Source organism: Lacerta agilis, chromosome 9 (assembly GCF_009819535.1).
Source record: "Lacerta agilis isolate rLacAgi1 chromosome 9, rLacAgi1.pri, whole genome shotgun sequence".
NCBI classification, from domain to species: domain Eukaryota; kingdom Metazoa; phylum Chordata; class Lepidosauria; order Squamata; family Lacertidae; genus Lacerta; species Lacerta agilis.
This window is the reverse complement of record NC_046320.1, coordinates 50,492,258-50,519,523: the sequence shown is the minus strand read 5'-3', so window position 1 is coordinate 50,519,523 and position 27,266 is coordinate 50,492,258. Positions and strand designations below refer to the sequence as shown.

Here is a 27,266-nt window from a genome sequence, read left to right as displayed (position 1 = left end):
CATGAAATCGTCCGGCCAGTCAATTACCCTAAAGCATTGCTTTGAGTACAAACCACAGGAATATGTGGTGGTAGAGGCAGAAGAAGAGCTGGCTCCCACCAGTGGAAATGACACCTATTTACTGACCATGATATTCCAAGGCCGTTTAAATGGATCCCTGGTTGGCTTTTATAGAACAACCTACGTGGAAGATGGACAAAACAAGTAAATCTCTCTCTTTTTTCAACATATTTCTGCTATTAATTTTTGCTCCAAGTTTCTCTCTGTCTCTGTCTCCCTTCCCCTCTCTCTAATCTTCCTTTTTCTCAATGTAAACTGCATATTTTAAAAATGAATTTAGTGAATTTAAGAAAGATGGCAATTGGGTGGTTGGCAGGTAGATGATTTATAATGTCATTCTGAGTTTTGGGGAGAGTGTTTACCTTTGTTTACCATTTCAACCCATAAATACAGAATTCAATGTGCATTTGAATGTGCTAAGACAATGAAGACTGTAAGCTCTCTCTAAGTTAATGGACCAGAATTGTTCCGGATCAGTCTAATTTAAATACGTCTATTTGAAAGTTATAAGGAGAGTTCATTGTATTTTTGCTATAAATTTCTGCCAAGCAAAAAGGCTCTCTTATTGCCTGCAAAATATCTGCAGGGACGGGCCATTGATCAGGAATTGAGCACCTTTAGCTTTTCGTAGAAGATACCAGATTCCACTCTCAATGTCTCAAGGTAGGGCTAGGAGAGACTCCTTTCTGAAATCCTGGAAAGTCTGTCAGTGTAGACAATAGTCCTCTAGATGCATTCAGTATGTGGCAGCTGTCTATGTTCCATATGCCTGTCTTTACGTATAACAGTTTGGCAGCAATATGGCAACACAGTTTGCTGCTGTAAAGTAGCATGCAGAAATGCATCAGAGGCTGGGTGGGTGGCATCTTGAATGCTGCTTCTCATCCTCATGACTGCAGCAACTTCAAGAGGGCAATTACCTTCTGAGGCAGGATTGGTGTTTTGCACTGGACTCGGATGCAGTAATAGTAGATTCCTACCGTTATAGACATAAGAGCCCTGTCATATCTGATCCAAAGCCCATCTAGTCATCATCCTGTGGACAGTGGCCAAGCAGATGCTTATGGGAAACTCTGAAACAGAACTTGAGTGTGACAGCACTCCTCCTGCTTCGTACTCCTTGGCAACTGGTATTCAGAGGCATGCTGTCTCTGATACCAGAAGCAGGACACTGCAGTCATGGATAAAAGCCATTGTTAGCCTTATTCTCCATGAATTTGTCCAACCACCTTTTAAAGCTGCCTGAGTTAGTGAACATTGTTACACCTGCGGTAACAAACCCCTTAGTTTAGCCAAGTATAGAACTATTTCCTTTCAATAGTCCAACATTCAGCTTCATTGGATAACCCTGGGTTCTAGTATTATGAAAAACTTCTATCCACTTCCAGCACACAGTACATAATTTTATATACCTCTATCCTGTCCAGCTCTTATCCGTCTAAATGGAAACATGTAAACTGTTGTAACCTTTACTCAAGCCCCTTGATCATTTTGGATGCGCTTTTCTGAACTACATATGCTTAAAATTAGAACCTGTGTTCTACGTCGACTTCCTTTTGTGCTGACAATGGGACCTGTATATTGAACTGAGTGTGTAGTTCCTACTTCCTTTCACTGCCTGTTATTGAATCTCCTGACCACATAGCCTAGTCCATAATCGCATCCGTTAGGCATTCTATTCATTTTTTTCTGTATGGCAAATGTATCCAGTTCAGGCCATACAAAATATTAGCATCTCCTTCATGGTAGGTGATCTGAGGTCCAGGACCCTAATATGGCCCACCAGCCCTCTCAGTCTGGCCCTTGGAACTCTTCCCTTGATCCTGCTTTGCGTGCCTGGCTGGAATTTATCACTGAACTTTATAATGCTTTTCGCTTGTCTGAATGCAGGACAGGGGGGAGTGTGTGAGTGTAAAAATTAGCCTATGGCCTTCAGAAGCTTACTGTTAAAAGAATGTGCCTCATGGGCTGCACAATTTGAATTTTGTGGGGAAGGGATGCTGCTCAGAGGAAGAGCATTTGCGTTGCATACAGAAGGTACTAGGGCTGGGTGATATCAGCTTTTCAACACTGCAATGTATCACCAGCCAAACATCGCGATATAGTGATACATCACGATCTTGAAAAGTGGAGGAAGGAACTAGCTGCATAGGGGCCTGGTGCTGCAAGGCACTGGGGTGAAACCACCTCAGCTCCCTCTTCCGCCAGTGCCCAGGTGACAAGGGAAACAAGCTCCATTGGCCATAGCACCTTGCAGGGCCAGGGCCAATGGAGCTTGTTCCTCCATGTGCTGGGCACTGGTAATAGAGGGAGTCACCAGCACCTGTGGTGTCAAGGGAAAAAGCAAGTTGCATCAGCTCTGGCACCTCGTGTCTCATTGCTCCCTCAGTTTGAGGGCCAAAGTGTGAGGGTGTGCCATCGTGCTCTGGCCTTCAAACTGGTCCTGGGCGATGTATCGATACTAGAAGGTACTAGCTTCAATTGCTGGCATCTCCAGGCAGGACTGGGAGAGGCAGAGGCATAGGAAGCCTCTTCGGTGCCCGGGACGGCGTCACGATGCATGCATCAGGAAGACTGTCCATCCCGCTGGCGCTGCTGCTCCAGCGGCGACCCGCTGAGCGAGCGCCGGCTCGTGGGGCTTCCCCGTCCGTGCTGCTTTAAAGCAGCATGGACGGGGCAGCCCCACGAGCCACCGATTGCATGGGGCAGCCCCATAGCGGCACCGGTGGGCGGACCCTGGACGGGCGCGGGGCAGCGTGGCTTCGCTTTGCGGCTTGCTTGGGGCCCGCCAAATGTCACCCCCCCCCCTTGGAACATGGGGCAGACTGCCCCCCACCCCCTTGCAACACCCGTGGGGAGAGGCTCTTGCCTGAAAACCTAGAGAGGTAGACAAAGGTAAAAGTAAAAAGGTAAAGGACCCCTAGATGGTTAAGTCCAGTCAAAGGCGACTATGGGGTTGTGGCACTCATCGTTTTCAGGCCGAGGGAGCCAGTATTTGTCCACAGACAGCTTTCCAGGTCATGTGGCCAGCATGACTAAACCACTTCTGGTGCAACGGAACACCGTGACAGAAACACCATTTACCTTCCTGCCACAGCAGTACCTATTTATCTACTTGCACTGGCATGCTTTTGAACTGCTAGGTTGGCAGGAGCTGGGACAGAGCAATAGGAGCTCAGTTCGTTGTGGGGATTTGAACCACGGCCTTCCGATTGGCAAGCCCAAGAGACTCAGTGGTTTAGACCACAGCGCCACCCGCGTCCCTCGAAGGTAGACAGCACTGAGCTAGATGGACCATTGGTTTGACTTGATATGAGGCCTCTCATATCTCTTCCTAGGTTCCCCAAAGGTTCCACACCATTGATCTACCTTATTCCAGAAGCCTAGTCCTCCATAATGTATTATGCCTTCAGTGAAGCTCTAGAAGTGCAGTATAGAGATCCCCATCCAATAAATGCAACACTTCAGTGCTGTTTATAAGTTTTGTCACCATCAATTTGATTTGATTTAATTTATATACTACTTAATATATTTAAAATAACTCTAAGCGGTGTACAAAAAAAAAAGCAACGACAACTGAAACAAAATATTACAAAAATACAGTTACTTATAAAAATGTTGCATTAATACAAAGTTACTAATGCATAAGGCTGCAATCCTGAACACACTTTCATAGGAGTAAGACCCACAGAACACAGGGAGAACGGCACTGTAAATCTTGGACGCAGCCCCATGCTATATTAAAATCAGAGTAGCATCAGGGTGAATCATTTTGCTAGCCAAAGAACCAGATGTATCTGAGTGAGATTTTGACCTTTACTCCCCCATCTGCTTTGAATTATAGGTAGGCAAGCCTGAAGACAGGAAGCAGTATGACTGGAGATATTTCTGTTCCCTATTGTCAAAGCCCAAAAGTGCACCAACCAGAAACAAAGTCAGGTTTAGCTCTCCATGTCCTTATTTAGGTAGACAAGAGATATACTGCCTGTTCTGGCCTTCCTTTGTACGAGACTCTAATTGGTGCTTCAGAATGATGCGTCTTGATCATGTCTTGTAAATCGCTATTTGGCAGCACCATTTTACTGACAGAAAAGATAGCTCATCAGGCAACGTGTTGACTCCAGGCTTGACATTTTCAGTCTTTCCTGAGAACTGTAGTTCTGTAAGAGTTTAGGATAACTAACAGATCATTCTGAATAGAAAAGCAGAATGACTCAGTAACACCAACGTGAGACACCAAGGTCACGTCCACATCATCCATGTAAAGCATTCTTGTGTGTACCACTTTAACAGACATGGAGAATCCCGGGAACTGTACTTTTTAAAGGGTGCTGGGAATTGTAGCTCTGTGGTTGAAAGGGATGGAAAGATGGTTCAAATTTCACAATTGATGACTGGCTTCAAAATTTTGTACAGTACATATTACTCAGTCTTTCCAACTAAGTCATACTTGAGCTTCCCCTCTCCCTCCTTTATTCATTTCAGATCACACACAGTTTCCATTTTTACTTGTTAATATCATATTACTCCAACGTCCCTTCCTCACTTGCAAAGATCTTTTTGTCTTGTATTCCAGAGAGGGTTGCCGAATCATAAATATATAAAAGAAACTTAGAATAAACAAACCATGGGCGTCCCTCTCCCCTAACAACTCTCACGCCGAAGAAAAACTTATCTCAATTCAAACCTTTGGTCCATGTAGCTGATATGTTCCACAGTATGTTGCTGTATCATGTGCCGATACTTTAAAGTCAATTAAAAATCCAATTAAACAGAGAACCTCTGCTTCTTAATGGCGACGTAGGAGAGTTATCGGCAGGTGAAGTGCTTTTGCACTCTGTGCTTCCCTGCCTCCCACATTCCATACCAAAGCAAGAGTCTGAACTGCGCATGAAGTCCATTCCCCCCCCCCCTGTCCCTGGGAGGAATTTGCAAGGATGATTTACCCTCTGTCATCCTTGTTTTTCATTTGCCGCCGATCCCCTGTCGTGGGGTCTGCCTTCATTAAAGCAGTGGAACCTGAAGCCCCTCACTCATCATGCCTGTGTGCTGTAGAAAACTTCAGAGCCTGGGGGCTTCAGCTGGAACTTGCTGGAATCAGTTCCAGCACCTCTCGGGTGTGCGCCATTATAAGACAACAAGGGAGGTGGTCATGGTGAGCACCTCTTTTTTCAGGAAAAATAGCACTCACCTTAATAATCACCCTTTTGCAATACAGTCCCCACAAAGTATGAATTTATCTGGAAGTACTTTTAACTAGTACTTTCCCTGCTGTTTTTTTCATCCATGACTTACCTCATTTGTCCATTTTCCCCCTTACCCTTTTCCTTACAATTAGATATTAATGCTTTCACTGTTTATTTATGGGTGGGATTTGGTTGTTATTATGTCACACATTACTGCGCTTTTTTATGTTAAAAACTGCCCAGGGGTCCTTGAATGAAAGGCAGTATATAATGGTACATTCTAAGTTTCTGCTATTTTTCTCTCTCTTTTGTATACTTACCATATCCATGATGTGTTATTTATTTTTATTCTCTTTCTTTTTTAAAAAAAGATGCATACTCATTGAATTAAAAGAAGCTTTAAAGAAATCCAGTTCCCATTATTATTTGGGGAAATCCATGACTGTTAAAGTGGTGTAAGGGTTTGTTAAGGGTGCTTTAAATGGATGGAGAGCCAGTGTGGTGTAGTGGTTAAGAGCGGTAGACTCGTTATCTGGGGAACCGGGTTCATGTCTCCGCTCCTCCACATGCAGCTGCTGGGTGACCTTGGGCTAGTCACACTTCTCTGAAGTCTCTCAGCCCCACTCACCTCACAGAGTGTTTGTTGTGGGGGAGGAAGGGGGAAGGAGAATGTTAGCCGCTTTGAAACTCCTTTGGGTAGTGAAAAGTGGAATAACAATCCAAACTCTTCTTCTTCTTCTTCTTCTTCTTCTTCTTCTTTTCTTCTTCTTTCTTCTTCTTCTTTCTCTCTGTCTTTCTTCTTCTTCTCTTCTTCTTCTTCTTCTCTTCTTGTAAGAAATGGCAATCAGAATGCGAATTGGCATACGCTGAAACAGAGGTGGATAGGCAAAGGAAAGAGAAGATTCAGCAAACGGTTGGTTTTTTTGAAAGCAGGGTTTGTTTTATGTAACAGATGACTGACTCATAGCAAGCACGTCTTGAAACACTCTCCATCTGTGTCTTCAGTCAATCTGTCTGCAGAATGCTGAATTTAGATGCCATTCAGGAAAACTATGTGGGTGGGGGCTACCTATATCAATGGACATTGATTAATACTCCTTGGCAAATTTCTCCAATCAACCCTCTTACTGATGGGTAACTAGGTCCCAACTTGATATGAGAATTAGCAGGATTATAGCAGCAGCAGCAACAGCAGCAAAAGAAGACACATTTTCTGAGGAGGTGGCAGCTATGGATACAAATGATGGAGGTGAAAAACAAGCTAGCCGTTCATTGATATCATTTCCCCCTTTGAAATGACTTGTGAGTGTATTTTTAATATCAGTAGGGCTAATTTCTTTTCTTCTTCTTCTTCTAATTTATACTTCAGCTTTGTTCATCCCATATATTTGCTTTCCGCAAAGAATATTGGGAACTGTACTTGTACCCTGCACAGAGCTACAGTTCCCAGCACCCTTAACAAACTAAAGCTCCCAGGATGATTTGGGGGAAGTAACGTGGTTTAACTGTGCTTTAAATGTGTGTTTAAAGCCAAAATTGGATTGCCTTCTATACTAGGCTGACAATTTCACTGAAAATATGTGTTCGGCGCCATTTTTTTTTTTTTAAAAAGGCAATTCATCACAGCTTCGGTCATGTTTTATTTTGGGAACAACAGCTGGAAGCAGTCACAGATGCACGTAAATATTCAGTGTCTTTACACGTTTCTTGCTTCTGGTTCTCATTTGTAAGGCCTAGACACTATAATGCAAATGATGGGGGCAGGACAAGCCTTGAAAAAAAGGCAGAGTTTTATTGTATCACAGCATAATGCATTTTGAAAGCAATATTTCATCTTCTGATGCCATTTTCTCAATACAAAGAAACACAGCGTCTGATTATTATTATTATTATTTATAAAGCCCTTAACAAATACTGGACAACCTAGAGATCTTTTTACTGTTCTCATTGGGCATCATCTAATGGGCAGTTATTTGCATTCACTGAATGAATGAGAGCTATTTGCAAACAACTTTTTGCATTTCTCCCATTCATTTCTATGGGGCTTGCACCTAGGGATGGGTGAACTTTTGGTTTTTCTGTTCTCCAGTACATTCTGATTTAAAGAAAGCAAAGTCTACATGAACATTCATATGCATTTTTTCTCTCATGTCTCCTAATATACATATTTTCTGCAAAATTTGGCCTAGTACAAGCATCTTTGCAGAAGAATGTACAGTGGTACCTCGGGTTACATACGCTTCAGGTTACATACGCTTCAGGTTAAGAACTCCGCTAACCCAGAAATAACGTTTCAGATTAAGAACTTTGCTTCAGGATAAGTACAGAAATTGTGCTCTGGCGGCAGCGGCAGCGGAGGCCCCATTAGCTAAAGTGGTGCTTCAGGTTAGAACATTTTCAGGTTAAGAACGGACCTCCAGAACCACTGTATATTATTTTCACTAATATACACATTTTGGTATATTTCTTCGACTGAAGAACTACATCACAAAATCTGGAGAAGTGGTAAATTTAAGGGATGGGCCTTAGCTCAAGGGTAGACCAATGCGTCTGATTCAGTGAGTATTCCACAATACTGGGCAAATGACATTAAAGGCTTGGTTTTTTGTTGTTATCAAATGAGCCCCATCAACTTTGGGAATGACCATGCTCGTGCAAAACTCAGCAGAGTTTCCTCCATCCTTCCTTGCACCCTTTAAGTCCACAATGAAACAAGACAGACCAGCTGTATGGTCAGTTGTCACATTATAAATAAGCCATCAGGTTCCATTCTTACTGGTAGTGAAATGCAAGGGTCATGAACCTCAGAAGAGGGAGTCCCATTCCCTCCAACATTTCTCTGATGAAAATAGGGATGTCCCATTCCATAATGATAATTTTACTATTTATACCCCACACATCTTATTGGGTTGCCCCAGCACCCTGGGCAGCTTTCAACATATAAAGACATAATAAAACATAATACCACATTAAACATTAAAAAAAAACCTTCCCTATACAGGATAGCCTTCAGGTGGCTTGGCAGTTGGATAACTCCATACCCTCCAACATTTCTCCAATGAAATCTGGACATCCTAAGGAAAATGGGACATTCTGGGATCAAATCAGAAACCAGGATGGCTTCTCTTAATCAGGATGTCCCTGGAAAAAAGGGACACTTGGAGGGGTCTTGAGTCCTGCTTCAGAAGCAATCCTTACAAAATATCACCCTTTAGGTAGCTGCTGGCATAATATTGGAGCATTCTGTAAACCCACAAAGAAGAAAAGGAACATAATACGGTAACTGAAACACCATTATGGCATTCGTGAAGATGTGTGCTGCTGCTTCTGTGATTAAGAATTTAGTGTGTTTATGCTGTCGAATTGTAAGCATCTACAGTATATAAATAGAATATTATGTAAGCAATACCTAAACTACAGTGGTGCCCCGCTAGACGAATGCCTCGCTAGATGAAAAACTCGCTAGACGAAAGGCATTCGCTAGCGAAAGGCTGTCCTGCAAGACGAATTTGTCTATGGGCTTGCCTCGCAAGACGGGGGGGGGGGGAATTTTCCCCGTCAAACCGCTATTTTCCCGTTGGTGCTTCGCAAGACGAAAATTTGCTATACGACAGCACTCGCAGAACGCATTATTTTTGTCTTGCGAGGCACCACTGTAGTTGCAGTAAATTTAATATAATCTAAATATGCTATTTCTCATGCGAATAATGTTTCACTAGTTGAACAGTTAATTGACATAAGCCATCTTTCTGAAAATATTGTTGTGAGGGGGAGTAGTTACCCTGTATGCCTGAGCCCCTACTAATTCCTTGATCCAGCAAGGATTCAGGCCAACTTCTTGGTGACATAATGGCCCCCATTTTGGGGTCATTAAGGTGACAAAGGAAGTGGTTCTGTGCCAGAGACAAATGGATGGGCCCCACTCCCTCAACTGGCTGGTAGTTAGAAAGACAGAAGCCAGAGCTAGAGTGTGTGAGCTAGAAGCTAGAAGCAGGCTGTAGGCAGAAGCCTTAAGAGGAGAGACATGTTTGATTTCTGTTTGAATCCAAGGATGTGGCTGTGGGACCTTCTGGGCTGTTAATGTTGTGAGCCCCTCCATCATAGGCTCACATTGTATATGTGTGTGTAAATAAACCACATATGCTAAGATGCCACTATCTCTGCTGTCCTTCATTCCAAGGAAACCGAACCCTGGGTAAGCACTTTGAACCGCTGGAGATTGGGGTGGCATGCAACAATATATTTGCTCTTTAGTCTGCCTTCTTGAAAGTACAGTCGTACTTTGGAAGTTGAATGGAATCCGTTCCGGAAGTCCATTCGACTTCCAAAATGTTTGAAAACCAAATCGCGGCTTCTGATTGGCTGCGGAAAGCTCCTGCAGCCAATTAGAAGCCGCAGAAGCTCTGTAGCACATTCGGATTCCAAAAATTGTTCACAGACTGGAACAATCACTTCCAGGTTTGACGTTCAGGAGCCAAAACGTTCGGGAACTAAGCTGTTCGAAAACCCAGGTATGACTGTATAGTCTTTCTGAGAAGATTTTCAAGGCATGCAGGATATTGCATATTTCCCTTTCTGTAGGTGCAGAGAGAGGTCTGACCTTAAAGTTTGTACAGCCCATTTTTATGCCCACATTAAAAAAATATATAAATCCAATTTGCTTAGTATCTCACTAATACACGGTCAAAATCCTAGATGTACATTTTTTGCAGGTTTGAATGTGCCATTATAAGTTCTTTATGATGAGTTAAGCATTTAGGGAGTCATAGGAAAATGCCAAGGACACTAGGACATTGACAAATTGACTGTCGAGATAACTTATAGATCTTCAGGAATGTTACAAGCTATGTTCCTTCACTCTTAATTACTTCTTGTTTTTGCTTTATTCCTTTTTTAAAAGAAGGGGGACCACTTTTATGTAGCTCAAACGTATCTACAGACGTGTGGTTGGAAAGCTACCAGCATTCTGAATTAATTGAAGAGACAACTTAGTTGTGTTCTCCCATCAATCATGCTCCATCATTGGACGCTATGTTGATAAGAAGAGCTTGATTCCATTTAGGGAGCAGATATTTTATGTAACCTTGGCAACATTTTAATGACCCTATTTTCCTCAGTCATTTATATCCCAGGCAGGTAAGATGTTTCTGGTTACCAGCTGTTAAGGCAAATATCACCATATCAATTATAGCAATGGTGTTCCGCAGCATTTATTTTGCTGGCATCCTATCAGTATTCCAGACCACCAAGATTGCCATTATACTCTTGCCCATGAACAACGGAAGGCAGATGTGCAAGGTTATCTCAGAGTGATCATGTCCCTGTTATGAATGTGCTGCTTTCAGCTAGCATTTGACAAGCTTCTTAAAGCTATCTATCACCAAGAGACCTATACAGGGTGTGTGTGCACAGAAGAGGAGGGGTGGGGGGACTGCAGCCTTTCTGGTGATGAGACTCAATATGGGCCAAACAGTGGAGGTTCATTTGGTAGTTGACATGGAGACATTCATATGACTGAATGGGTCTGCTGAAAATGTGTGCATTGTGCCTCTGAATATCAGTTGCAGGGAATTGCTGTTGGGCAGAGTGCTCTTGTGCTTGCAGGCTTCTCAGAGGCATCTGGTCAGCCACTGTAAGACCAGGATGCTGGACTAGATGGGCCAAAGGCCTGATCCAATTGGCCCCTCTTAGGTTCTTCATCCATGATACACCAACAGTTTTGCCCAGCCCATATTTACCAAATATGAAATTGTGCATTTACCTGTAGCAGTAATAGTGTTAGGTTTTATTCTTTTAACAATGGTTTTAAGTGATGTTTATCATAATGATTTGAGTTTTACTGTTATTTCTTGTTGTTTTAAAACCATTCCTGCCCAGGGACCATATGGTGATGGGCAGGTAAAAATGCCCACAATTAATAATTTTAAAAAGGTACTTCTTTGAATTTTGCAATGCAGTTCTCCAACCAAAACAATGTGTACAAAAATAAGTATCTTAGAGAAAGTGTGCATAAAAATATATTGGTAAAAAATAGTAAAGAAAAAAATGTAATCCTTTGGGGGGAACTTGCAAAAATGTGTGTATTTGGCAGAATTGCACACACACAAAAACGTGCAGTTAGATGCATATGAATTTTCATACGTGTTGTGGAGAATTGCAAACTGATGTGAAATGGGGTGAGCTGAGTTTAAGATTGAAGAAATGAGAAACTGCATGTCAGTTTCATCCATCCCTAGTCCACAGCAAACCTATGGATCATGTCATCATGGTTTTATCTAGGCCTTCGCAACCTAGTCAAATGCAGTCAATACCTGTTTTCCTGGCTGACTGGGAATAAATAAACAGGCATTTGTCAAGCATCATAAGGGCTTATTAGCTGTTTTGGCTTGTGGGTTCACAGGTTATGCAGGAATACTTATGCTTTCAAGCTTTACTTTGTCTCAAGACTATTTTATTTGTTTTTATTTCATTAAATTTATACACTGCTTTAGTGTTTAAAAAATACATGCAACTCAAAATGGTTTACAAAAAGAATAATGCAATAAAATTATCAGTAAAACAATTTTGTAAATTGTTCAAAACATAAAACCAGCAGTAAACTAAAAACAGACTAAAGCATGCACCCACATTCTACACTCAGAATAGGCTCGCCTAAGCAAAAATGCTTTTAGCAGACACCAAAAAGAGTACAGTGAAGGTGCCTGCCTCATGTCAACAGGCAGGGAGTTCCACAGGGGAGGTGCTGCAGACGAAAATATTGATTTATTACAAATGCAGAACCAGTATTATGTGGCACCCACAGCAGTTCTGCAGATTGAAGTGGTCAAGCAGGCATATATGGGTAAAGTGATCCCACAGGTTCTGATATGAGCCATAGGAGAAAAACTGTCCCATTTCTTTCATATGAAAAATTTCTTTTATTGCTTTCATACTTGGTCTAATTATCTATTTGCGAATAATGGTTTGATGTAACTGTCGTTTCTTTCCAAAGGAGTATAGCAGCCACTGATCATGAGCCAACAGATGCACGGAAATCATTTCCTTGCTTTGATGAACCTAACATAAAGTCAACTTATAATATATCCATTTTCCATGAAGACACATATGAAGCTCTGTCAAACATGCCAGTGGAGGTATGCATTCACCATCTAGTCTATATGCACATATGATACATGAAACCTGGTGGCATTGATCACCAAATCACCATGGCCTGGTGGTGCAGGCCATTACTATTCTCTAAAAAATGACTTTGGAGTAGGTGGGTTGTAGTCGTTAGAGGAATTCATATCAAAGTTAGTGGGCCTTAAGAGCAAAACATTTGGCATTATGAATATATTCCCTTTTTTGTTAAATCGTAGATGTGGATGTTTGTCAAAATCCTTTCCTAGGCAAAGGTCATAGGTTCACAAATGGTTATATTTAGTTCCTTTGGCTTAAATTCCAAATCTTCTATGGAAGTCATGGCATAAGTTCTCTGCCTCTGGGATTTGCAGCGGAAAATAGTTTTAGGGATCTTGGCCAAAAGAATGTCCAGTGAATAGCCTAGTTGAAAGTCAAAGCCAACACATAACTTTGAATGAATAGTTTCTAAATTTCCAAATTAAGTGCACAATTAAAATGCAAATTCCAGCCCAGCAAACTTCTGGCTAAAGACATTTCCCAAGTTAGTTCACATAAACATCAGCTTTAGTACAAAGTTCTAGAAACTTTGTATTACTGTTAACAGAAGTCTAAGACGAAATACGCAAAAATCATACCATATCAATATCTTTATAATATTTCTGTTAAGGTAAAATGTCCTGTTTATGATATAGGGCTTTGAGATGCCACAGTGAAAATGCCCAGAATCCATCCCATTTATTTCCTTGGGATTTTAGAGCACATAATTATGAACTGGATTCTGCCCATCGGTTTATGATTGCCATACAGCTCCAACTGTTTTAATTTGTGGTTGAAAAATCGGTACCTATTGCAGTATTTTCTTCTATACAGTAATAAACATAACTGACCTGACATATGCAAAGTTAGCCTATAGATTAGGGCTGCCATACATCCGGGAATTCCTGGACATGTCCTCTTTGGAGGGGGTGGGTCCTAAATGCCCATCTGAGGGAATTTAACATTTAAAGCAAATGTAAATTGCCCTGAAAAAGCTCAACAACTTCTTGTGTCCAGATTTTCACCTCTTGAAATATGGCAACCCAACAATAGATAACCTTACCACATTTCCTCCACACTACGTATTTTGTGTTTTAAGGGAGACAGTGATTGTCTAGAAATAATGTTACTCATTGCAACGTTTTCTCTCAAATCTACCCCAAATATTAAAATATAAGTGCATTTGAACTGTGAAGCCCAATCCGCAACAGCAGTTTTCTACAGTGAAGTTGTGGCTTCTGTTGAGTAGATGTGAAAGTTCCACCAAAAACTTTGAAGTAAAACTGCACAATAAGTTTCTAGTAATTTCAGTGAAGCCTCAATAAATTCCCATTTATCAGTTTGCAAACACTGGAATATTTCTTGGCTAAGGTTGCAATCCTAACCCCTCTTGCCAAGGAGTAGGCCCCACTGTGTTTGATACAACTTACTTAATACGCATGGTTAAGTTTCTGCTTTTAGCTATGTAATTCCAGTACAAGAGTAGAGCTTTTCATGCATTATTCCTTCGTATGACACTGCCTGCCAATGACCACATATTGAGCATGGTTCTCTTATGAAGAGTTTTCTATGCACCTCACTCAGTGTGCTGTCATTAGAGGGTTGAGGTAGCACAGCGATGCAGAATTGAGGCTGAAAAGAATAGCCTCCCCTGGCTATAAACTGAGAGTGCCTGACACATGAGTACCGTGTGAGTTAGGGAAGGGGGAAGAAATTCAATTCAGTTCACATTTCAAGGTGAACCTACCTAATTCGCACATTCTGAAACAATAGGCAGACTGAACCACAGCCAGCCTTCAAAATTCGCACATCTCTGAATGTTGCAATGCAATTCTTCAGCCAAATGATGTGTTCCAAAACACACATACTGGGGTGAAATGTTAAAAATGCATATTAGTGAAAATAACATACAAAAAATGTTGTGTGCTATTAGGGAAATTTGCTTTGCAGAAATGTGTATATTGGGTAAAACTGCATACAAATATATGTATTGGGAGAAATTTGGACTAACCTGCTGATTAATTTTTATGAGGACCTTATTTTAATTTTTTAAAAAAGAATTATTCTGGATATGTGGAACTGAATTTAAGATTGGAGAAATGAGAAGCTGAGAGAACTGAAATTCACAGATTTGCCCATGCTAGTTATCGCTAGGGCTGATAACTGTTATGACATCTTGGATTTTCCTCAGAAGTAACTCCTTGAGAGCAGTACATTATTTACCTTCTAGTGACATACTATGCCTTCTTGGCTATTAGGAGAGTGTGCCTTTAGAAAGAGGTGGTATTATATATTATTATAATAGTAATAAAGCATTAACACTGAAAAGGGCACATTATACGTGTAACCAAAGTAACAACAACTTTCCTGTTCCCATTCTGTACATAAAGACAATTATTTGTCTTGGGAAAGTTCTTTGCTTGTAAACAATGCATCATTGTGATTATTTTTTCCCTCACTTTCCCCGCAGCAAAAACGTCCACTGGGCAACGGCTGGACTGTAACAACATTCCAAAAGTCTGTTCCAATGAGCACTTACTTAGTGGCTTGGGCTGTACACCAGTTTAAGTTTATAGAAAAAATATCAGACCGAGGAATTCCTGTAAGTCCTATGCTAATTCTTATCAAATTTATGCAATGTTTCTTGGTGTTTTTTTGCTTTGCGAACTGAAAACAAGCCCCCCTCCAGTAATTAACGTTGTGAAAAGGATAGAAACACTATGTATGTAGAAAGGCCTCTTTAAAAAAAAAATCAAATCCTTTGGTCTAGGTTGAACATGCTGGCCTTATTTTAGCTATAGTTCGTTTAAACAATGGGATGTAACTGAATTTAATTAAGGCTGTGTACATACCATACTTTTAAGGGACATTTCTCATCCAAAGATCCTGGGAACTGTAGTTTGTTAAGGTGCTGGGAATTACAAGCCCTGTGGGGGATAAATGACAGTTCCCAGAAGTCCTCAAATGTATGCCATGTATCAGCTAAATCAATGGGATTTAACTTAGTTGTCATCAATTAATTGAGCCATGGATTTTGATGCGACTTAGCAGTGTAACACATGTCTACTCGGAGTAAGTTCCACTGTGTGAAATTGGGACATATTGTCAGATAAGTGTTCATAGGATGGCAGCCAAAATCTCTTTTCAGACATTCTCCTCCATAAGGAGAGTGAATCCATGCACAAGGGAGAAGGATCACACGGATCGCTGTGGTTTTTCAGGCCTCCCTTTGTCAGACCGTCGGGTTGGTCTTTGTGTGGCCTGTGTGCAGAGATCATGGGTGTATGATCGGGATGCAGCAGCTTCAGGAGTGGGGGCCAGGAACATAATCCTTCTTTCTCCTCCACACATTTAGGCACGAAGGAGAAAATCTGAGAAACATTTTGGTCAGATCTAAATTTAGCTGCATCTCGGCCAGTCTGCATATTGTCGGTCCCCCATGGGGGGATTATTAAATGCAGAGAGCAAAAGAAATGCTTGACTAGACCAGACCAAAGGTCTGTCTCCAATAGTCCAATGCTCTGCCTCTGATAATATCCAAGCCGGATGTCCCATGGTGATGGTAATTTAAGGGAAAGACATAGCTCAGTGTTACAGCATCAGTTTTCCATACAGAAGGTCCCATGTTCAACCTCTGGCATCTCCAGGTGTGGCTTTCTCAGAGAGGTTTAGCTCTCAATCCCACCTCACAGAAACCTTTGGAAATTGTAGTTCTGAGAAGGGAATAGGGGCCTCCTAATAATTCTCCATACCCTTAACAAACCACAGCTCCCAGAATTCTTTGGGGGGGTGCCATGACTGCTTCAGATGGGGTCATAGACTCTATTAACCTGTGGGCCAGACTCCTGTTAATTGTAATGTTTCATTTGACTAGCTTAGCTCTCCTCCGAGGAATATAGCTGGCTCCTTCCCAGCTAAGCTTCCCTACCAAGTTAGTAAACTTGTATGCCTCCGATTCCTTATCTGAAATAAGGGCATTTTATTTACTGCATCATTTCACCAATCTGCATTTCCTCCACATCCCTAGGGACCTCTCCCTAGTAAATATTTCATAGCTCTCAAACAATTTCATTCGATAATGTTTTTCATGCTACGTTTTTGAAAAAGATAGCGGAAGTCAAACTTCCATTCATCCAAGGAAGTGACATAGCGATCAAACAGCCTTAATTCCCCTCCTCATGGTGGTTGTGCATTAATTGCTCATTTAAAAATAGAGGCAAAGGGTCACCCAGGTCATTAGGGGGTGGCGGCAATTCATGGATTAATAGCAGCTGTCAGATGCTTCGTTCTTCATGTTTTTAGCATTAGTATTATCTGGCCCAAACACTCAAACACAGTTTTGGGGGGGGGGGGGAGTCTCTGTGAAATTAGAATGTCTTTGGGGCTTTTGGAAATACAAGCGGAGAAAAACTTGGACGGAAACTTCAGCCATAATTAGCCTTTTAGCATAATGTTCTAATAGTCGCCTTATAGAGTAACACATTCATTATGGCCCAAGCTTTCACCGCCCAAGCCTGCTTCATCAGAGGCATGAAGTGAAATAGCAGTTGGCAGGAATGTAAAACAGAAGAATGCGAGGTAGGAGTTGAATGGCTGTGAGATGCAAAAATTAAAGTCAGTGATAATTAGAGCTTAAGTATGTCAACAGCAGAGCTGATGCACCCATGAGACAAGGTGTGCTACTGCCTTGGGTGGCAGGATCCACAGGGGCAGCAGATGTGGCCTCCAGGAATGCATCACCCACTGCTGCTGTGCTATCAGCAATGGCTGCAGCTGCAGTACTTGGAGGCTGGATCTGTCACCTCCTTGGCATCTGATTGTGATTCATGCAGACCCCTTTCCTCCCATAATGGTCTTTGATTCCCACATCAACCATTGGGTAAAGGTTGATTTTATTTCTCCCGCCTTGTTCACAATGTAAAACTTCACTCACCCCCTTATTCCCAATGTAGCTTTTCATTCCCCCGTTGTTCTTGATGCAGATCTTCACTCCGGACTCCTTCTTCCCCTGGTGGGTGTGTGCCATATTGTGGTTTGCCTCAAGTGCTAAAATTTCTTGGGCCAGCGCAGGTTAACATGCACACCTTTAAACCTTTTAGCAGATACCCTGGCATCAGTTTGGTGGGATAAATATATTTGTTTCTGTTTAACCCACAAGTGATGGCGTTTAACTTTTTGATGAGTTGTAATCCAGCTATTTCACATTACATTTTTGCGTTGGGGTTCTTTGTTTTAGTTCTGGAACTAAATTAGTTTACCAATACCAGGATATATCTGCTATCTGTGCCTGTTTCTTGCAAATGGTCCCCTGCACCACTGTGGGTGTTAAGGGCAATTCTTTATTTGCTTGTTTACTTATTGCATTTGTATCCCACCTTTTTCTTTTCAAGGAGCTCACGGTGGCGGCCTGAGCCGCTGCCAGCCCGAGCCGGGGAAAGAGGTTCACAGGCACAGGTGTGGGCACATTGCAATGCCACTGCACTCACGCTTCTCTTTCCCCAGCTCGGGCTGGCAGCGGCCACAGTGTACAGAGTAGCCCAAGCCCAAGACCCCCTTAAACCTCCAAAAAACCCGGACATTTCTTTAAAATGTAAAAATCTGCCCAGATGGGCATGTTGACCCCCCCCAAAAGAGGACATGTCTGGGTTTCCCTGGATGTATGGCAACCCTAATACATGGTTCTCCCCCCCTCTGATTCATGGCCCAAGTGGGGTTAAGCATGTGCCTATGAGAGAAGGGGGAGGTATATATTGTTATATTTATTTATTATTATTTTTATGTTTTTTATTAAAGACTTCTTGATTTACAAAAGTATGTGCAATGTCTCTCTCGTATTTTTCCTTGTAACATTTTTACAAATCAGTTTCATTTGTTGAGACATTAGGAAGAAAAGGGGGAAAGAGGTGACGGGGTGTGAGATGGGGGTGGGGCCAGGTGACGATGTTTGTATTTTACTTAATATATGTAGGGTTTGGTGTCAGCGTTGCTTGCAGGTTCTCTGTTGTTCGCTTGTGTTCCTTCGTGGTGAGAGAGGTTGGGCTGGCGTAGGGTGTGGTTGTTCATTGTGGTTGGCTGTGGTGGTCTTTGTTTTCATGTGTGAGTTGGGGTGGGTGGGTGGGTGTTTTGATCAGGTTAGCCATACTGATTTGTATGCTGTTGGTGGATTTGTGTCATTGCCTTGTTGGGCTGTGTGTGTGATAAAGGGGAGCCATACCGGGGGTGAAGGGCATCTTCTTCTATTTGTCCCCATGTCAGTTTCAGCTTATTAGTTAATTTTTCTAGTAAGGCTGTTTCCCATATTGTTATAGTTATAACAATTAATATAGCAATTATTATAAGTTCTCCCCACCTGCCTGCTCACCCCTTTGATCTCCCGCTATTTCAAGCCTCATTTTTTAAAAAAAGAACACCTTTCTTTCCTATTCCTACATCATGCTTCCTGTAACGCCCCCCCCTTCCCAACTCTGCTATTTACCCAGAGCTCAGGCAGAGGGTCAATGACAGGCCATTGTCCGGTCATTACACCCTGATGGCTCTTTTTCCTGGTTTAGGCCTGAATTTCAAATCTAATGTCTGGCACCCAGGAATTTAAGGGATCGTTGCCTCTTACAAACCCATAACACTATATTTAAAAGCATCTTGTTAATGTACAGCAAAATGTATTTGAATTATATATATTTTTATTTTACTATCCTGGGACCGCAGTACCTTCTTAAACATTGACTTTTGGAAGCTTGAGAATTACTTATGGAACATAGCTGATATTTTGGTGAGGGATTTGATGGCAGAAGAGGTTTCATGCTGTCATCTACAGCAATGAAAAGTCTCTCGCCGAGTTTAAAGGGCTTTGGACTCAGAAGGCCACTTAATACCACCTGGTTGCTGTTCATACCAAATGTACCACACTGAGAGCATTGGCTAATGATAGAATCCCCAGAGACACCCATTTGTGAAGGGCAAGTCTGATCCTCAATGGCCCATGCTTCAAAAGGAGCTGAGTATATCTGTGAGCCACAGCAGAGGGAACAGAGGGAACTTAGCATCATGATACAGCCCTCCTAGAGTAACCAGTTATAGTTTGCCAAAAGGGAGGATTTGCACCATAATATTTCATAAAATTGTATATGGTAATGTATATGTCTAGATGCAAATTTTAAAAGAAATTACTATATTTAAATAGAAATACAACACTTCTCACCATAGTAGCAATTACACTGGGTGACTTAGGAGCTAGCTCAGTCTGCTGACCAGGGATGGGCAACCTCAAGACGCCTGTTGTCCCTTTGTATGGTTCCTTCTCTTTAAACCAGACTTTGAACTGAATAATCCTCAAGCAGAGGACAATTTCAGATGCAGGACTGTCCTCTGGCAGATGGAGGACTGTCTTCTGTAAAAGCAAGGAACATGGTCACCCTAAGCCCCCAGTGTGAGATACGTGGAAAGGAAGCCCTGCCCCATGACTAGAGACCAAATTTGCCTTCTTTCCCTCCAAAGCTCTTCTCTCTATTGACATCATTACCCTTCCCTTGTTGGACAGACATGTGACCTGGACTTACTCTTTGACTCCCCTTTCTCCTTTGTTCCCCATATTCAGTACATCGCCCAACTCACTTTGCTTCTCCACTCAGAACATTGCAAAATATAGCCATGCCTTTCTGTCCCATTGGCTAAAGCTTTGGGGGGATGCCCTGCTCACCTCTCACCCAGACTACTGCGAGTTTCTCCTCTCTGGTCTTCCATCCTCTCACGTTGGTCCCCTTATGTCTATCTACTACTCCACTGCCAAAACCATTCATCTCTTTCATCAGCCTGATCACATGAAATGCGCTTTTCAACGGATTGGTGGGGAAAAGTTAACAGGGGCTGGGGAACATCTTATCTGGGATAAATCACCCCTAAGAGATGTGGGGGAGGGAGTTAAATGTTAAATGGAACAAGTTTAGAACTAGTCAATGAAGCCAAAGTGCTATAGGGTAAAATGTATGAGAAGGTGCTTCTGCCTTTCAGGGCAAGATGAGTTAATCCTTTTAGCTCTGTGAATTGACCGAATGTATCCTGGTGCTAAACAATAATTATGTCCAGCAAGAAACGCCTCTGATAATAACTTTGCTTTGTTTTACAGCTCCGTGTTTATGCCCAGCCCCAGCAGATACACACAGCAGAATACGCAGCAACTGTAACTAAAGAGATATTTGATTTCTTTGAAGGATACTTCAACATGAACTATTCTCTTCCCAAACTCGGTAACAAATTATTAACATTGATGTTCATTTGCTTTCAGGATTTTGTTGCCAGTCACCAAGTCACCTGAAAATTGACAGGAAGTATGATGTTTGAAGTAGTGGCATTTAGCTGCTATGCTTGCACCTTAACAGTATATTAGCATGCTTTGATGGGCAGGTGAAGCTGCCTTATAATGGGCATGTACAGTGGTACCTCTAGTTACGAACTTAATTCGTTCCGGAGGTCCATTCTTAACCTGAAACTGTTCTTAACTAGAGGCGTGCTTTCGCTAATGGGGCGTCTTGCTGCCGCTGCGCCGCCGGCACACGATTTCCGTTCTCATCCTGGGGCAAAGTTCTCAACTCGAGGTAACTCTTCCAGGTTAGCGGAGTTTGTAACCTGAAGCGTTTGTAACCTGAGGCGGTTGTAACTCGAGGTACCACTGTACACACATAAGGCACTACGTCAATGACTTTCCACAAACCCAACCAAATTGTCAAGATTCCAGTTGAATATTGCTTTCAAATAGCCTTGGCTTAGCGTTATGTACAAATATGGGGCTACAGTTTATAACAAACCAATGATCAGTTGCTAAACGACACATAATTGACACTGGCAATGTGTCCTATGTTACAGAGGACAGTCCTCAATTTGAAAAGCCATCCAGTCCAAGACCAGTTCAAAGATTTAAAAACCGTAGGAAGTGAGTGCCAGTGCCTTACGTTGCCCCACCAAGAGCACCCAGGCAGCAGATTGAGTTATGCTGTATTTCTATTAAATTTACTTCTATACATATTAATCAGAATAGGCAAATTTCATGCAAATCTGTACCCTCTGTTGTCATTTTCCTGTTGATACGTATCTTCTATTTTGACTATATTTGTGTGGCTCCCCCACATGGAAAGGTTGGCTGGAAGTAGCAGATGTGCCTATTTAGGGTGGTTTTGGCCTGAGTAGTGACATTCCCCACATGAGCTTTGAGAAATGTCATACAGACCCCAAAAGCAAAATACAGGCCCACTGTGGCTGCAAATAGCCTGCCTAAGAGATCCCTGGAGCATGTGTTCACTCCTGAGGAGGGACAATGGCTGCTCCACTGAGGGCATTTTCACTAGACCTCTGCTCAGCCCTGCTCAATCCAATTTGGGGCCTGATACGGGATTTTGGAGTGGCCCTGAACCACCCAGATCCAGGTCCCAAAGTGATTTGGGGGTGGGTTCTTTCACAGTGTATAAATAGGGTTGAAAGCCCTAATTAAAGATGCTGTCAGGAGAGGACAAGAGACATGCATAGACTGCCTGCATGAATCTCATCCCCTGCCAATCCTTGCCACCAGGCAGCCATAGATCACTCCAGGTTAACCTGACTCTACCTAAGGGGATGCGGGGTTGCCTCAACCCACTCTAGCCAAATCCTGTGTTGACCCAAATGAACCCAATTCAAGTCAGAATCTGGGATTTGACCAGAGCTGCTGCATACCCCCAGTTTTCACACAAGAGTCTTCAAATCCCCTCTGACCCTCTATCGCGGTATTCGTGATATTGCACACACATGATTGCAAAACCTTCATTGCCTAGACTGGAGCATATAACAGCAACACACAGGCCAAAATCACATGTGCATTTTCAATGGGTCCCTCTGGAATTTTCCCCTGCTTCAGCTATTTCAGGGGACCACTGCTCTAAGGGAAGAGCTCTTGGATAGAGTGTCTGCTTTGCATGCAAAAGGTCCCGGATTCAGTTCCTAGCATCTCCAAATAGGAGTGAGAATGTACCGTCCCCGAAAACCCTGGAGAGCTGTTGCCAGTCAATGTACACAGTTACTGAGCTAGATGAATCTGACTCAATAATGGCTTCTGGCCACAATGGCCGCGCTCTGCCTCCATGGTTAGAGGCAGTAATTCTTCTGAATACCAATTGCAGGAAACCACAGAAGGGAAGAGTGCTCTTATGCTCGGGTCCTGCTTTTGAGGCATCTGGGTGCACACTGTGAGAACAGGATGCTGGACTAGGTGGGCCATTGGCCTGATCCATTAGACTCTTCTTATGCTCATATGTCCCATTATAAGACAACTTACTATGTTCCTGTTCACAAGTAAAGGAGCTGTGATCTATCTGTTAATACTCACCTGGGATACATTTTATTCTGCAGACAGAAGTGGTTGAAGTGTGTGTGTGTGTGTGTGTGTGTGTGTGTGTGTGTATTTCTCAGTATATACAATTCCACCTGAACAATGGTGGGTGGTAAACTACTCAGAGGTGAAGTGAAGTTCAGAAAGGTTGAACTGCAATTATAAACATGCTGCCCTGCACAGTCCCAAAATGAAACCCATTTTGACCAGAATTAAACAGAAAGCAGTGGTTTCTGGCTTTTGAACCAGTGGGTCATGCTTTAGCATTGCCCATCTCAGAATCAATTTGAATTCTATGCGAGGCTAAGTAGCGGGGCTGCTCAGCCTCTCAGAGGAACCTAGCGTCCATAATTCTCATTTAAGCTGGTATTGATTGCCAGCCGTGAAGACATGACCCTCCATGTTGTGGGGAGTAGAAGCAGATGTTCTTCATTACATGGGGATTTAGTTTACTTAATTTGCCAATAAATATTTCTTAGTCCCATTTACGAAATCCTTTTACAACCTAATTGCAGGAAGACATTGTAAAGATTATTTTGGCATTACCAATCAGGCAGCAGAAAGCATCCCCTATGGCAGGGGAAGAGCCAGCCAAGCGCCCTATTGAGGGATTGGGAAGAGGTCCAAAGGGATGTCTCCAAACTGGGTGAATGGGCATTAAAATGGCAATTGTGGTTCAGTTGCTTTGCAAGGTATGGAGAAAGTGGAGAGAGAGAAGTTTCCCCATCACTTATAGTACTCAAATCCAAGCTCACAAAATATACCTATGTAAATGGTTGGAGATTCAGGGCAGATGAAAGGAACTACTTCATACAGCACATAGTACTATCACAGACTCTAGTGATGGTCACAAACTTGGATGGCTTGAAAGGGTGTTTACAAATTCACAGAGGATAAGACTATCAGTGGCTACTAGTCATGATGGCTGTGTGCTACCTCTGGTATCAAAAACCATATGCCTCTGGAACCTATTTTCCATGGAAGACAAGTGGGAGATACTGCACACCTGTACTGCTTATGGCTTTCCCAGAGGCATCTGGTTGGACACTTATGGTACATAATGTTGGACTAGATGGGTCTTTGGTTTCATCCAGCTGGTGTCTTCTTACATTCCTGGTAGGACATGTAACTGGCATAGCTCCCTTCTCTTCTACATCACCCTTTGTTTGACTGAGGAAAATAGGTACAGGTCTGAAGAAGGAGTTGGAGGAAGCCAACTGAGATATTTCATCCAGGACTCTGTACTGACCAGGCAAACTTCAATATTGCGTGGTGCCTCAGGAGTACATCTTTCATTGAATATATTTCAGCAGAGATTAGACAGCCATCTGCCAGGGATGCTGCAGTTGCCTCCTACAGTGTGAATTCTGTGTTGATCAAGGTGGTGGTGGCCTAAATGTTTTCCAATATCCCTTCCAATTCTTCAGTTCTATGATTACAACAATTTGTACACATACTGTACCTAGTCAATAGGTGTCAATGGAGGACGCCTAATCTTCTTGCCTTTTTCCCTCCCGATGTTAGTGCCTCCTTATCTCACAGTCTCTCCTTCCCTGGCTCTTCCCATTGGATACATTCCGGTGGGAAGGCGAACATGTAGATGCATACAGCCAGGGGCTGTCCTGAAAATACCATGACTCAAGGTCCACATAGGCAGCTCCACATGCCCTCACCTATTTAATTTCATAAGCTCTCCAAAATGTTAAGCACAGTTGCACCCACGCTGTCATAAAGGGGAATGTGAAACTGGGAGCAGAAGAACCTGGTTCACCAGCATCATCCTGGCATTTAAGCAGTCCAGACACATGTTGAATGTTCTGCTGAGTCAGACCAAGGGTTCACCATTGCCTATACTGACTTGTGGCATCTCTCAGAGGGTTGAACTCCAGGACCTTATGCATTTCAATGGTGCAGGGAGGCACAAGCAACAAGCTGAAGTATCTCTGTTAGATGCAGCAGTTCTGTGACTTGAATAAGATAAATGAACTCAGGGTAAACGTCTCTCTTTTTCTATCTAGACAAAATTGCCATTCCAGATTTTGGCACTGGGGCCATGGAGAACTGGGGGTTGATCACTTACAGAGAAACTAATCTCCTTTATGATCCAAATGAATCTGCTGCTTCAAACAAGCAAAGAGTAGCGGCTGTGGTTGCCCATGAACTTGTTCACCAGGTACAACTTGCAAAGCACCTTATCACAAAGGCATCAAATGATAATATTTTAGTCAAGGAAATAATGATTCACTTATCCCATCTATTTTATTCTGTCAGATTTTTCTGCTTGCTTCTCAACTGCAAAATAGGTGGATTCGTTTTAAAGCTTTGAAGTACTGAAACATATTTCAGATAATGGTTTTGTCCAATTTTCATCCTGTATCAACAGCACTTCATTTGCTGGAGATTTACTCTTGGGGGGCTACTACAGCACAAAGCTGTAGTGAGACCATAGTTCCCCACACCCATTTTTGCCGCTGCAAATCACGATAAATTGCAGGAGCAATCTTCTCCCATGGGAAAGTGGAAGAGAAAGGAAACAACATGAGAAACCTCTTGGAATCAACACCACAGTGATTTGAGCAACATCTCACGTGTCAGTTGAATTAGTTCACCCCAGAGCCAGCCCTACTATTTGGCAGAGTGAAGCTGGGTGCCTCAGGTGGCGTATCCTGGGGCTGCAGATAGGAAAATGATAGTAGACAGAGCTTTGTGCATGGATGTTGGGCCAGAATTCAATTTTGATTGCATTTTAATGAGCAACTGCCTAATTCACACTTCTAGAACCAATAAGCGAAGTGTCACACAGCTATCCTGTGAAATTCACACTTTTGGGTACAGTTCTTGGACTAATGTGTACAAAAAAAAATGTATTTGCGGGAAAGTGTACGTAAAATGCATGCATTGGTGAAAATAATATTTATTTAGTCATTTGTTTATTAGTTATTTTTCTCAACCACCCTTCATCCCATAGGACGTTAGGGTCCTAACAAACAAAATATAAACAGATCAGATAAAATATAGACATGATTAGATTAAAACCCAGTAAAAAGGGTGCAACAGAACAGTTCAGCAATGGTCTTAAAAATATCCAATACCCCAATGCCTCCATTAAAACAACTGTTTTAAGCTGGTGCCTAAAAGTTATCAGTGAAGTGGACAGCGTATCTCCATATAAGGAACCCTTTCATATATTAATTTTGACACAGCAAGATCTGCACAATAGCTGTATTATGTAAATATTTGCTAAGTTACCATAGAGCTATAACCTGTATAAATAATGCTGCTTTTTTCTGCTTCCCATTGTAGTGGTTTGGGAACATTGTGACCATGGATTGGTGGGAAGACTTGTGGCTGAATGAAGGATTTGCCAGCTTCTTTGAATTTCTGGGGGTAAATGCTACAGAAGGAGATTGGCAAATGGTAAATATTAACATGCTTACATTATGTTACATTGCATTGCATTGCATTACGTGCTTATATTGTGATGTCGAGCAGAGGCATTATTATTACTGATTTATGTAGATTTTTTGGACCGATAACATGGGGGAAAATGTTTCATCAAAAACTCAACACAAGCCACAGGTATAGTGTAGAATAAAGCATTTTTAAAGCCATGGAGTGCTACCACACCACCCACTATGACCATGTCTTTTTCATGTTTCCTCCCCCAAGACCACTATGTGTTCTTTTTTCCTCACAAAGGGTCACAAACTCTCCCCCAGCCAGCAAACCATCCTCTCTCCAATCTTCAATTTTCCAGCAGAAGAAAAACAACATATCTCTTCCTATCCCTCCCTATTTCCGCCCACTCCAGTCAGAAAAAGCTTCCCTCAGTGCCAGGGAGGGAGGGAGGGAGGAGAGCTCCCCAGGGGTTTATGGAGGCCCCTCCTCTTCCTGTCCTCCTCTTCCCAAGATGATCCATTCAGACTCTGAGGTAGATTCCTACAAGAGCCAGTTTCCAAGTCTTGGCTCAATCTGTGCGCCTCTTTCAGCCCTCGAGGTTGCCATCTCAACATGATGACAGACCAGTAGAAATATTAAACAGAGAGGCATAATCATTTCTTGTAATCTTATTCAGTGTATTTTGCTCCATTTTCCCTTCATTTTTCTCTACAGATGGACCAAATTTTGATTGAGGATCTGTTCCCTGTTCTGAAGGAGGACTCTTTGTCCTCCTCCCATGCTATTGTAGTGAATGTGTCTTCTCCTGATGAAATAACCTCTGTGTTTGATGGCATATCCTACAGCAAAGTAAGGAAGAACTTGTCTTCTCTTTGATACCATGTCAAAAAGGCAGACACAAAGTCAATAGTGTTTGAGTTGATATGTGGCTCTTTAGGAGATGTCAGGGGATGAAGCTTAAAAGTAGTAGGTTTTATAGCACATTTTGACAGTGTGCTTTAGCTTCAATGCAGAAGATACTGGGATGGGTGGAAAAGGTGGTTTCTTTTAATATGTAGATGGTCCAGAGCGGAGAAATTTGGAGTTACAGCTGCATTAACAGACCTGGA

General features: G+C 42.4%; 1 protein-coding gene across 1 annotated transcript in view; it reads left to right on the top strand.

Moving 5' to 3' along the window:
- Positions 1-6: 6 nt before the first annotated feature.
- ENPEP (glutamyl aminopeptidase) overlaps positions 7-27,266 on the top strand; it is a 51,789-nt gene continuing 24,529 nt past the window's right edge. The window contains exons 1-7 of the mRNA XM_033160194.1: positions 7-204; positions 12,238-12,379; positions 14,875-15,006; positions 20,527-20,647; positions 24,777-24,931; positions 26,062-26,175; positions 26,872-27,006. Coding sequence (XP_033016085.1) covers positions 128-204; positions 12,238-12,379; positions 14,875-15,006; positions 20,527-20,647; positions 24,777-24,931; positions 26,062-26,175; positions 26,872-27,006 — 876 coding nt within the window. The 5' untranslated portion in view covers positions 7-127. The remainder of the gene's footprint in view (positions 205-12,237; positions 12,380-14,874; positions 15,007-20,526; positions 20,648-24,776; positions 24,932-26,061; positions 26,176-26,871; positions 27,007-27,266) is intronic.